At 44.7% G+C, this 11,483-nt stretch overlaps 2 protein-coding genes across 2 annotated transcripts in view; one reads left to right on the top strand and one right to left on the bottom strand.

The window, feature by feature from the left end:
- The window catches only part of LOC119278619 (protein GDAP2 homolog), a 4,017-nt gene extending 2,068 nt beyond the window's left edge, over nucleotides 1-1,949 (top strand). The window contains exons 2-3 of the mRNA XM_037559949.1: nucleotides 363-627; nucleotides 1,523-1,949. Of these exons, the coding sequence (XP_037415846.1) occupies nucleotides 363-627; nucleotides 1,523-1,772 (515 nt within the window). The 3' untranslated portion in view covers nucleotides 1,773-1,949. The remainder of the gene's footprint in view (nucleotides 1-362; nucleotides 628-1,522) is intronic.
- A 92-nt stretch (nucleotides 1,950-2,041) lies between these two features.
- LOC119278618 (pyrroline-5-carboxylate reductase-like) lies at nucleotides 2,042-4,711 on the bottom strand. The gene is made up of 7 exons (XM_037559948.1): nucleotides 4,463-4,711; nucleotides 4,279-4,327; nucleotides 4,009-4,100; nucleotides 3,393-3,465; nucleotides 2,786-2,906; nucleotides 2,580-2,685; nucleotides 2,042-2,357 (listed from the first exon to the last, which is right to left on the bottom strand). Exons 1-7 carry the CDS (start codon nucleotides 4,694-4,696, stop codon nucleotides 2,169-2,171), a joined length of 864 nt encoding a protein of 287 aa, XP_037415845.1. The 5' UTR covers nucleotides 4,697-4,711; the 3' UTR covers nucleotides 2,042-2,168.
- Between the last annotated feature and the right edge of the window lie 6,772 nt (nucleotides 4,712-11,483).

Genomic DNA, 11,483 nt, shown 5'->3' with positions numbered 1-11,483 from the left:
GAACCATATAGCCAAGAGAAACAATGAACCAGAATAGAAGAGCTTGCCCCACCCATGAGTAAATATTTCATAGTAGCCTCATTAGGCTGTACATCTCTCTTCATATATCCAGACAATAGGTAGGAACATAAACTCAAACATTCTGGAGCTACACAGATAGTTATTAAATCGTTAGCACCACATAAAAACATTCTTGGATAACCGATTCAGCATGACAGTTAGCATTATTTCTCAAAATCAGCTCACTTCTAGTACCACACACTTGATGCTCCGATGCTACAAGCTTTGCTGCTAGTGCGATACTAGTTCCTATCACTCCCTGTAACACTCGCATCACATGGCATTTTGTTTTGGTATTCCAGCTCCTGTTATAGATGGTGGACGTCTCAAGAGGTATGTGTTTCACAAGCTCCGCACCGAGTTGCCAGAGGGTCCATTCTGCATCCTGTACGTGCACACCACTGTACAATCAGATGATAACAATCCTGGAATGACAATCTTGAGGGGGATTTATGAAGAACTTCCAGCCGAGTACAAGGAAAGGCTGCAAATATTCTACTTCCTGCATCCCGGGCTTTATTCCTGGCTCGCCATGGCCACACTAGGCAGGCTCTTCTTAAGCGGAGGGTCAGTTTTCTCTCATACAGTTCTTGATCATTAAAAATGCTCAAACATGTTGGGTTGTTTTATAATGATAGCCAGGAAACTTGCATACCAGTTCATAAGGAGCTTGCTTCCAACAACATAAGGAAACTAGTAAATAATTGTATACAAGCATTATGGTTTTTGTTTACCTTCTCTGGTTTGTGAATAATTTTGCCGAATGGGCTTCCAGGGTTGTGTTGTGCCGTTCATGAATCATAAAAAGTAATGTATACTTGTGACAGTCAAATTGCAGAGACCATCAACTCATTCATTTGTTGATATGTTACGGTTCAGTCTTGTCTACTTGACTAGATATTGATGGACATACAATACTGCTACTTTATAATACTCCCTCCGTCCGGAAATACTTGTCGGAGAAATGGATAAAAATAGATGTATCTAGAACTAAAATACGTCTAGATGCATCCATTTCTAAGACAAGTATTTCTGGACGGAGGGGGTACCAATTATGTTGAACTCATGTCATTTGAGTTTGGGCCTGTTTGGTTCCAATAAGTCACTTGACTTATAAGTCAGGTGACTTAAAACCAGTGACTTATAAGTCACGCCTGTTTGGTTGTCACCTGACTTATAAGTCACCTGACACACTTTCCCACACCAATCAACATCATGCAAATGGTGGGATCCACGCAAAAAGGGGTGACTTATAAGTTTTAAGTTGGGGTGACTTATAAGTCGGGTCTGTTTGGCAAAATAAGTCACTTTTTTCACTTTTCAACTTATAAGTTGGTGACTTATTCGGAAACAAACACGCCCTTTGTTTACTCAGAACTAAAAGACTGCTCACTCCTAGTGCAGCCAAACTGCACCCACCTTTCAGTATATACTAACTCACTTTTATGGTTGTCCATTGCAGGTTGTATTGGAAAATCAAGTATGTTAGTAGGCTGGAGTATCTATGGGGGGACATAAAAAAGGGCGAGGTTGAGATTCCAGATTTTGTAACTGAACATGACAAGATCCTTGAGCACCGACCATTGACAGACTATGGTATAGAACCTGATCCTCTGCATCTTGCTGATATACCTGCTGCAGGATACTCATTTGGTAGGTATGAAGACAAATGGTCTCCTGAAGATCGTTGGCATTCACGCAATTACATGTGATATTTTGTGCTATTCAAGGCTTTTAAGTTCTCTGTGTGTATATATTATAACAAATGGCGACACATACCAGATTGTTGTGGAAACTTTGTTCGTGAAATTGTGGGTGTGTATGACATATTTGTAGAGACAATATCAAATGGATGACTGATTGAACATATGCTAAATGATGTGATTTGAGGTTGTCTTGAATGTTGGATGAGCACTAGGTACCATGTATGCAAGCACAGGTTAATTCATGCCAAATTTTTGTAACATCACACATCACTCGATAGACCAGCAAAATATGTTGAGAACTTGTTTTGAGTCTGAGATTTAAAGATCTCATAAATCATGTCTACACCATTTTATTGCAGAATTGTAGCAAACCTAATACTGGCTAATAGAATTATAAGAGGTCTAATTTTTCGAGAGCTCTCGGCATCTTGTTGTGGCAGCAACAACGGCATTTATCAGTGTGCCGCGAAACGAACCCTTCTCGAGCTCATGAACACCAGCTATGGTAGTTCCTGCAGGGGAAGTGACCTGATCCTTCAGCTGCCCTGGATGTTTACCCGTCTCGCTAACCATGGTTGCAGCACCTAGCACCTAAACAACAGATCATATGACAAAAAGAGGTAATGAGAAAATGTAGAAGATCAACAAATGACAAACAGGATACTGCAAACTTGAGATCAGAATAATTGTTGATATGGTAGAATGCAATTAATCATAATGCGCAAAGGAACTATACACATTCCAGCTTAATAACTATGCAAGATAATGCCCAATGGACTACGTAAAATAACAGAATATGGAATGGATACGTACTGTCTGAGCTGCAAGACCAAGAGCAAGATCCCGAGGAAGCCCAGCAGCAACTCCACCATCAGCCATGGCCTCTATTGCCAAGAAAATGTAGGCCGGACCACTACCACTGTATTCAAATAGATGGAAATGCATGTTAATTCTTGAGCCAATCCCGGCCTACTCTTGGCATTGCTTCCTTAAAGTTTCATATAGAATATGTCACATACCTCAAGCCAGTAACCGCATCAAAATATTTTTCTTCAGCTGTCCAAACTTTTCCAATGGCACTAAATAAGCTTTTGACACGGTTTTCATCCTTCTCAGTAGCTGTCTCTCCCAGACACATCACTAAGTACATGAAACAACATCAGCAAGAAACATATGTGTGAAAAATGGCATGTTTCTAGTGATACTGCCTTCATTTAGTAATTCCACCAGGCAACAAAATTTCTACCAATAATAGAGATTCATAACATCACAGAATGGTAGTCATTTTACTGGGAAAAGCTAAAGTAGATAATGTGTTGCACATTTCAAATTCAAATTTACATATGTAGATAATAATGAATCAATAAAGCAGACCGACTTTTGAAGATTTTAAAAATAAAATCCTCGACATTTCAATTAGGAAAACCTTGTTATTTCATTAGAGACACTAGAAATAGAAAAGAAATTAGAGTTCACTTTTTTCTTAAGGTATCACTAAAGGGAGATCACCACACAATTCTGGTCAACTGATAGGTTCACAATATTATCAACATTATGTGTGTAGTGTAGTTAATAGATTACAAGACAAAAAGTAAGTTTACAGAAGACAGATCTGCATATGTTTACCTGATGCTGCTTGTCCGACAGCAGAGGGGGTGTTTGGCATTACTCTAATAATTCTGCGCTGACCAGACCAATCCTGAGATTAAAAGAGCAAAAAAAAAAAGCATAAAACAAAAATAGTCATACTATGTTGAGTAACTCAAGTGGCAGTCTTATTCTTAGGTAGGCAAAATAGTGCATGGCTCAACTTTGGTACTTATATGGAGGGTAATTTTACAAACGTCTACTTCTGGTAGCTGCTTTTATTTTGGCAAATGGAGTACATGGTAAGGTGAACTTTACAAATCTATTGATAGCTACGCAAACTATATAAATGGAGGATCAGCTTGGTAAGTTTTACTTAAAAATATATTCTAATATTGGTTTTGCCAGGATCAGCAAAGGCCGCAAAATCAAGATCAGGATTTAATACTGCAAATAAATCTAAAGAAAGAAAAGAAAAAAGGAGCTCGCATGAAGCGAGATGTTTCATGTCCAGCTCAACCCATAAAAAAGAAACATGGCATCAGTCGGCTTCTTCTCTATTGGAATATGCATAGATATTATATCATACAGTGAATACCCTGAATCACCGGTTAAGCAAGCCTAGTAAACCCTGAATGCAGACTGACTGACTGACCTGCAAATCTTTCATTTTGATGCCAGCAGCGATGGAGACCAGAAGCTTTTCTTCAGACAGCAAGGGCTTGAGCTCAACCAGAACCTGCTTCACTGCAATTTCATAATCTCATAAGCGTGCAAAACAAAAGCCCGAATCGTTGAATCTGAGGCTTCAGCGATTGCTTTCAGTGACTATGCAATTACTATGTCTAGAACAAGCGTTTGTGAGACCCATCAGTGTTTGATTGATTGCCTTCGGGGGGCTGAAAATAATACTGAGCACACTTACCAATCTGGGGCTTGACGGAGATGACGATCACATCGCTGTCGTCCACAACCTGAGACGAGAAGTAAAAAAAGAAAACATCACGTGAGACTCGGAGTGTCTGTCAAGATTGAACACGTGACAGACAGACAGAGATCGTTGGCTGCTTAGAGTAGAGGGCGTGAGGCGAGGTGAATCAGATTGGGACCTGGGCGTTGGAGGCGAGGATGGTGGCGCCGAGGGAGGCGAAGGCGGCGCCGCGCTCGGGGCGGCGGTGGGGCGCGGTGCGGACGGCGGAGGCCGGGAGGACGCCCGACGCCGCGACGCCGCGCGCGATGCTCTCGGCCAGGTTCCCCGCGCCGACGAAGCCCAGGCGGAACGCGTCGCCGCCGTTCGCGGGGCCGGGGGCGGGCGCGGCGGGCTGGGGAGGCGCGGCCGCCATTGGGGAGTAGGAGAGGGGCGCGGCGGCTGGAGAGCGGATACTGTTTGGAGTCGGGGAGGGAGTTGTTGGCGGCTGGCACACGGGTCTGGCGCTTGGAATGGATCTGTGGGTTTGGACGCTCGGCTCGGCTCGGCTCGGTCAGGCGCGGGGCGACACGAGGCGGCGGGTGGCGCTTTCTGCTGCTGCCGTTTGGATGGATGCTCCTCCATCATCATGTTTTTTTTTAAACCACCTTCATCATCATGTTTGCGACCGAAAATATCTGTGCTAAGTTTGTTCTTTTGTTTGTTTGGATTGGACTGGTTGGATACGCTCGACGGCTCCACGCAACAACAACAAAAAAAAAGTCCCATGGAGAGCAGACCCTAAACAAACAAACACGATCCAACGGCGCAAGCACCCGTAAACATTGTTTTGTACTACCTCCCTCAATTTGAACTGGAAAAACGTTTTATATTTTGACGCAACTCTTTTCGGTTGGCATTGCAGTTCCATTATATACCCTTTTCCGGAATTCCATTAACCGTCTAGAATCTCACCCTCTGAGCTTCTCTTATGACCCCCGATTTCTTCTTGATTTATTGCGGATCATCGTGCCTACCTTTCTCCAACCTGATCATAAATGAGTGATGTTCGAAGGATCTCAACCATTTCGTCGCCAAGAATGGGACCGGTCTTGCCAATCTCCACGACAATCTTTGCCCTGGTTTAGTTAATTGAGGTCCACTATGAAAAAGCATGAAAGCTGTGTGTGATGATGGTGGAAATACAACTTAGAAATCTAAGGTTGGATGCTTGTTTCATTAACGACTCTCGCATGTTCCTTAACCCCCCTTACCGGCCGCACCTACATCACTATTCATATGGACACACACATGCTTTCGTGACGGGGCTAGCTGAAGCTGAGCTGACTAGATGGCAGCCAAATGAGAGTTCATTCCCGCCCAAAAAAGGCCATTCACCATATTGAATGAATTCAGATTCAATTATAAACCCGGTCATCCTTGGCCTCCGGTGCGTACCTTGGCCTTCCCATCACCGACTAAAAGATTTGGAAGGCAAACTCGAACCTCTCGTAACGAAAATTGGAAAACCTGTCAACCCTTGGCAAGGAGGAAATTTTCTTTCTACACATAGGAAACTTGTCACCGGTAATGTCTGCCTCTCAAATCTTCCTCCTTGCATGATGGCATTGTCTTTCCTTCCTCATGGTACCATAGGGAATTCGATAAATAGAGGCGTTATCGCCTCGTTAAATGGCCATAAATTTGTCGCCTAAAAGATTGTGGAGCTCTAGGGGTGCTCAACTTGAACTAATGAATATATTATCACGCCTAGATGGATTTGGAAATTGTGTTCGGATCAAAATAGCTTACAAAAACCAATCATGTTGGCTAAGTATCTGGGTGCTCCCGACATTTTCTCTTCCTCGGGCTAGGGAAACTCTCAATTCTAATGCAGCTCACATCTTATCAAACACTAGCTACTTCAGCATGGGGCCAAACCAGTCCATTGGCAAAGGGTGGCGTAGCTGCTTTTGTGGACAAATTGGTGGCTAGGTGAAACCACTCTCAAGGATCGCTTCCTGCTGATGTTTGACATTTGCGTTGACCCTGCGACTTTGGTCTCATCTGTGTTCTCTTCCCATGGATGGCACCTCAACTTCCATCGGTCTTTTTATTTTTATTTTTTCAAAATGGAGGCAAAAGATTTGCCTCATCGATTAATTAAGTAGAAAAGAATTGCCCAGTTAATCAACGGAAAACCGGGCGAAAACCGATACAAACCAACCACATGTGGACTACTCACGGAGCATGCAACTCCGTAAACACGTGATCAACCCTACAAACATACCCAACACATAACAACCACCAACCCTCACACTGCTACATCACAAAGAAACCCTCAACAAGAGTAACACGGTCGAAGACCACATGCACCACCAAGAAGATATGTCCCAATGAAACTCAACCTCATCAACCTTCTAGATTCCACCACTTGGTCTCTTGAGCCTTTCGATACTTACTCTGCCAAACTCCCTACACAACATACTATCCTAAAGTATGTCTATTGCCCACTTTAGGGCTTGTTCGGTTGGGGGGGGGGGGATTGAAGAGTATTAAATCCCCTACAAGTTAAAATCCCACCCCAAGTCCCTCCTATCCTCTTGGAGAGATGATTAACCGAACAAGGCCATAAGGAGATTCGGTAATGTCGGCTCTCTCTGAAGTGAACGATTTACATTTGCATATCACCAAGGGCAGGGTGCCATCCAACTATGAGATTGTTAACTAACACGAGCCATCAAACAGGCGATGTGTCTTGTGCGGATAGCTTGAGAATGGTAGCCACGTTTATTTTTTCCGGATGTGCCCTAGCTAAATCCATCTTGTCAGATTTTTCGTGAGATGTTTGAGTGCACTTGCAACCCTAGAAACTTATTATATCTCTTTGCTATTATCAATCATGTGTTAGCTTGTCCGTCTGCATCACTTATTTATTTATTTATTTATTTTGTGGCTGCTTATTGGCCCTTATGGAATGTTATGAAAAAGCTTACTATATAATTAAACTTCCTAAGCACCACGCTAACATTATCTTCAAAACTCTGGGAAAACTGAATCACAGGGCAATGTAGTCTCTCGTGGGGCTCTTATAAGAGATCTACGCGTCGTAATAGCACCCCTCTTCCCACACACACACCGCACCACCGCACCAAGATAGCTAGATTATTAGCTTCTTTTATTTGTAGCTAGTCTTCACTTTTGTGTGAGCTATTCATGTAGAGTTGATATCCCCAGCAAGACTCTCATGCGCTGTGTTGCCTAGTTTCGGCCAACACTATGATGTCTTTTATCTAAAAAATTGCAACTCGATGAAAACCTAGTTCTCTGACCGCCTCAAAGACTTTGACACAAGCACTAGTTTTGACCTGGGATCAGGCGGGCCACAAAACCCATGCCTCTTTCCATCCTGTTGAGAGAAGGCCGTGTCATAATTCATTTTCACAAACTGCACTCTTGACTTCTTCCATGCGTGCATAGTTTTTCATCATCTGTTAGATATAGTTGGGTTCCACAGCACTCTTGACCAAGCGACAAACCACCACTTGACCACAACAAATCCACCCACATCCGGAGATGTGGATGAAGCCAACCAGGACCAGAGCGGATGCTCCAACAGAAAACCACCACATCCACGATCACGACCAAAACAAGGAGCGGGGGAGGCAGGTTTTCCAACACGGCTTGGCTTTCTCGCCGGAGTTCACCTTGTGATGCCCGAATGTAGAATGTCTTTTTCTTATCCTTCATACTCCCTCCGTAAAGAAATATAAGAATGACTAACATAACATGTATATAAAACACAAAGAGCATGTAAACTACAGTAATCAACTAGCTAGCTTGCATAGTCCATGGAGCCTGAAGCAAAACTAAAACTTAAAGCCGGGTATAGTCTGCTGCAACAGATGAGATCATTCATCATGTTCGTCTGCGTACTCTTGAGCCATTTCTCTGCAGCAGGAGCATCCGCCACCGGTCGACCAGCGCGGCAGCCGGAGGTCCCGGATCCTGCTCTCGCACCTGGCCACGAGCCTTTTTCCCGTTGCTTCCAAGGTGTAGCAGCCGCCGGCGTCGAGCAGCCGGAGACGCGGGCAGTGGTCGAGGACCGCGCACAGCATAGCGTGGTCGAAGTAGCCTCCCGCCACCACGAGCTGCTCCAGAAGGGTCAGCTTCCCCATCGCCGTCGCGCCAAGTTTGCGGCCGCGCATGTCAAGCATGCTCGTCACGTGGAGGCTCCTCAGCAACGGCGCGCTGCGCGGAGACCATGCACGCTCCTCGGTTAGATCGCGTGTTGGTAGATCGATCTATTGCTAATTGGAAGTTTGATCGGGATTACGGTGGCGTACGTACTTGTCGGCGAGGTAGACGAGGAAGTCGCCGTTGACGCGGCCGCGGAAGGACTCGCACCGGCCGGCGCTGCGGTCCACGGCGGCGCGCGCCATCGCCCGCCACCCCGCCGCAGCGTCCTCGTCCCCGTCCTCGTCGGAGGCGAGGTCGATGCGCCGCCACAGCAGCGGGTCCTCGACGGCCGCCCGCCGCCACGACGCGCACGCCAGCACCGGCCCCGTCCCTCGGAGGACGTCGGTTTGAAGCCGCTCTAGGATCGCACGCAGGGCGGTGCCGGGCAGCGCCGCCCAGTCCCTCCAATCTGCTGGCCGAGAAGCGGGACGCTCCTTCTTGCCGTGGCGGGGACGTGAGCCGCGACAGGCCAAGGCCTGGTCGGCTTTCCTCTTCCTAGTCTCCATGACCATGATGATTTCTTTGAGATATCGCGTGTACGTATAGGTGAGCGAAATCGGCGAGGGGATGATTAGAGATGGCAATGGATCCAATAGATCAAAAGTCTCTATAGCCACCGGTCATCGTACATCGGCAAGTCTCTCCGGAGGAAAAAAAAAAAGATAAAATCTGGACGCAATCCCTCGTCCGCAGGTCTCTCCCCCAAAACCGGAAATTGTTCGACTAAGGAAAAAGTCCAAACAAATCTTAAACTTGTAGACGAAATCTAAATCGAACTCTGAACTTATAGTCCCAGAAATCAGCACATCGAACTCTCTAATCCCAGCCTATTTTAAACCTTTAGAGCGACCCCAAACAGGGCTTGTAACGTGGCAGGTCAAATCCTGGATTGTTGACTGCGGTCGTGAATGGGCCGCCCCAACATACGCTAAACTCCACCCGCCAGCCAATAGAAACATTGGCTATTACAGCTATAAAAGGAGGCCCGAACTATTTAACCACACACTGCAGCATCGAGATTTGAATATTTTTAAGGCCAAAGAAATATTGAAACAGTGCTGGCCAAACTATTTTTGAATTGTCCGATTTTTCAAAAGTGCGTACACTTCTGAAAATTCTGAAGCTTTTTTATATAAAGATGGACATTTGTTTTTGAAAAAACAATCATTTTTGGGAAAGTGAACACTATTTGAAACATAAAAAAATTGCGGGCGAAAGGAAGATTTTATTTTGTCGATCAGGACATAAGTCATTCTAACAAATATCAGGGACGTCTCCTAGTCCTGAACCGAACCACACTATTTTATTTCATAAAGATTTTCATAAAAAAAGGGAGCAAATATTAAAACCTGAACAAAATTTTGAAAATGTATAGACAATGTTCGTATAGTTTTGTAAAATGTAAATAATGTATTTGGCAAAATATTACCATGTCATATTTTTCAAAAAGATATTTTTGGAATTTCGTAAATTATTATTACAAATGTTTCGAAAAATTTCAAAAATGATTTCATATATGAACGCTTCCATCTGTTCTTATATACAAGGCGTGATATATAATCACTAGCAGCCTTCAGGGCCATTGGCTAGTTCCGGCCGCTGCGGGTGTGCATCCTCTCAAGCTCTGGAATATATAATCACTAGTAGTTCTGCCTGCTCTTAATAGAGGATATATCAGGGATATATAATCACTAGTATTTTTTGTCGCTCCTAATAGAAGACAAAATGGGTCTTGTAGTTTAAAAAATATTTATTTTTATTACAAAACAAAGAAAACAAAAAGAAAATGGAAAGATCCTCTCCAGTTAACAGACCGATAGAAAACAGCCCCTAAATGGTCCAGAAGATACCACATGCTCTTAACAAGCTAAAAACAGACTGGGACGTTATTGTGCTAATGAGACAACGAGCCGTTAACAGGCCAAAAAATACTGCTGGCCTGAATTGTCCTAGTTATATCATGGACCATTAACAGGCCTAAAGAGAACTCACATCATAAACGGGCTGAAATTTACCGCATGTTTTTAATAGGCTGAAAGTCAGGTCAGATCACAGAGGGGTCCAAGTGTACCATGTGTCGTTAACAGGCTGGAAATGGGCCAAATCTACAACGGGCCGCTAACAGGCCGAAGGGCACACCAGAGCCGTTAAACAGGACGAACGAAACATCGAGCCGCAAATGAGTCCAAGTGTACCACGGGCCTTTAACGGGCCGGAAGACACACCGGACCGTAATTGGGCCCAAAGACACAACATACTGTTAACAGGTCGAAGCTACATGGGCTGCAATGATGCCTAATGTCCAACAGGCCCGTGACGAGCCAAATTGGTGCTGGTCCTTATGGGTCATATGGACCGAGGTTGTAATTGGGCTATCTGCAAGCAGACCTCTAGTGAGCCTGCCCACTAACTTTTGCCTAAATATTGTGGGCCTATTACTGGGCCACACTTTTTAATTAGATGGGCCACTATTGGGTCGTGCCACATAACAATGTTTTATAGGCATATATGACGTTGGATATGCGACACTTGTCACAAGGTAGAGCTGCCACATGGCTCCTTGGTGTATGAGAGTCCAACACATGGAAATCGTCATTGCTTGGTGTTGTTAACGGGTACCAGATCTGCAACGCATACCCGATAGCTCATTATGAAAGTGGACACTTCTATGATCAAAAAGTGATTATTGTGATGGAACACATCCCCGACAGCACATGTATGACTATCACTCGTAGAAAAACCCCCATTCGTCCCGGTTCGTGAGGGCCATTTGTCCCGGTTACCGGACCGGGACTAAAGGGTCGTTACTAAAGCACTGTCCCTTTAGTCCCGGTTCGCCCAGGAACCGGGACAGATGGGGATCCACGTGGCTGCTGCCGGTTGCCCAGGCAAGGGGGCCTTTTGTCCCGGTTGGTGCCACCAACCGGGACCAAAAGGCTTCCACGCGTCAGCATTTCAGAGGCTGAGTTTTTTATTTTTTTTCT

The sequence above is a fragment of the Triticum dicoccoides genome, chromosome 3B (assembly GCF_002162155.2).
Source record: "Triticum dicoccoides isolate Atlit2015 ecotype Zavitan chromosome 3B, WEW_v2.0, whole genome shotgun sequence".
In the NCBI taxonomy this organism is placed as follows: Eukaryota; Viridiplantae; Streptophyta; class Magnoliopsida; order Poales; family Poaceae; genus Triticum; species Triticum dicoccoides.
This window is presented reverse-complemented; position numbering and strand designations above follow the sequence as displayed.

Bases quoted from the DNA above. Each gene is read 5' to 3' on its own strand.
- LOC119278618 (XM_037559948.1), bottom strand. From the start codon at position 4,696: ATGGCGGCCGCGCCTCCCCAGCCCGCCGCGCCCGCCCCCGGCCCCGCG. The intron at 4,328-4,462 runs GTCCCAATCTGA...TTCTCGTCTCAG, and splicing joins TCCTCGCCTCCAACGCCCAG to GTTGTGGACGACAGCGATGT. The intron at 2,358-2,579 runs GTACGTATCCAT...TCTGTTGTTTAG, and splicing joins TTGGTCTTGCAGCTCAGACA to GTGCTAGGTGCTGCAACCAT.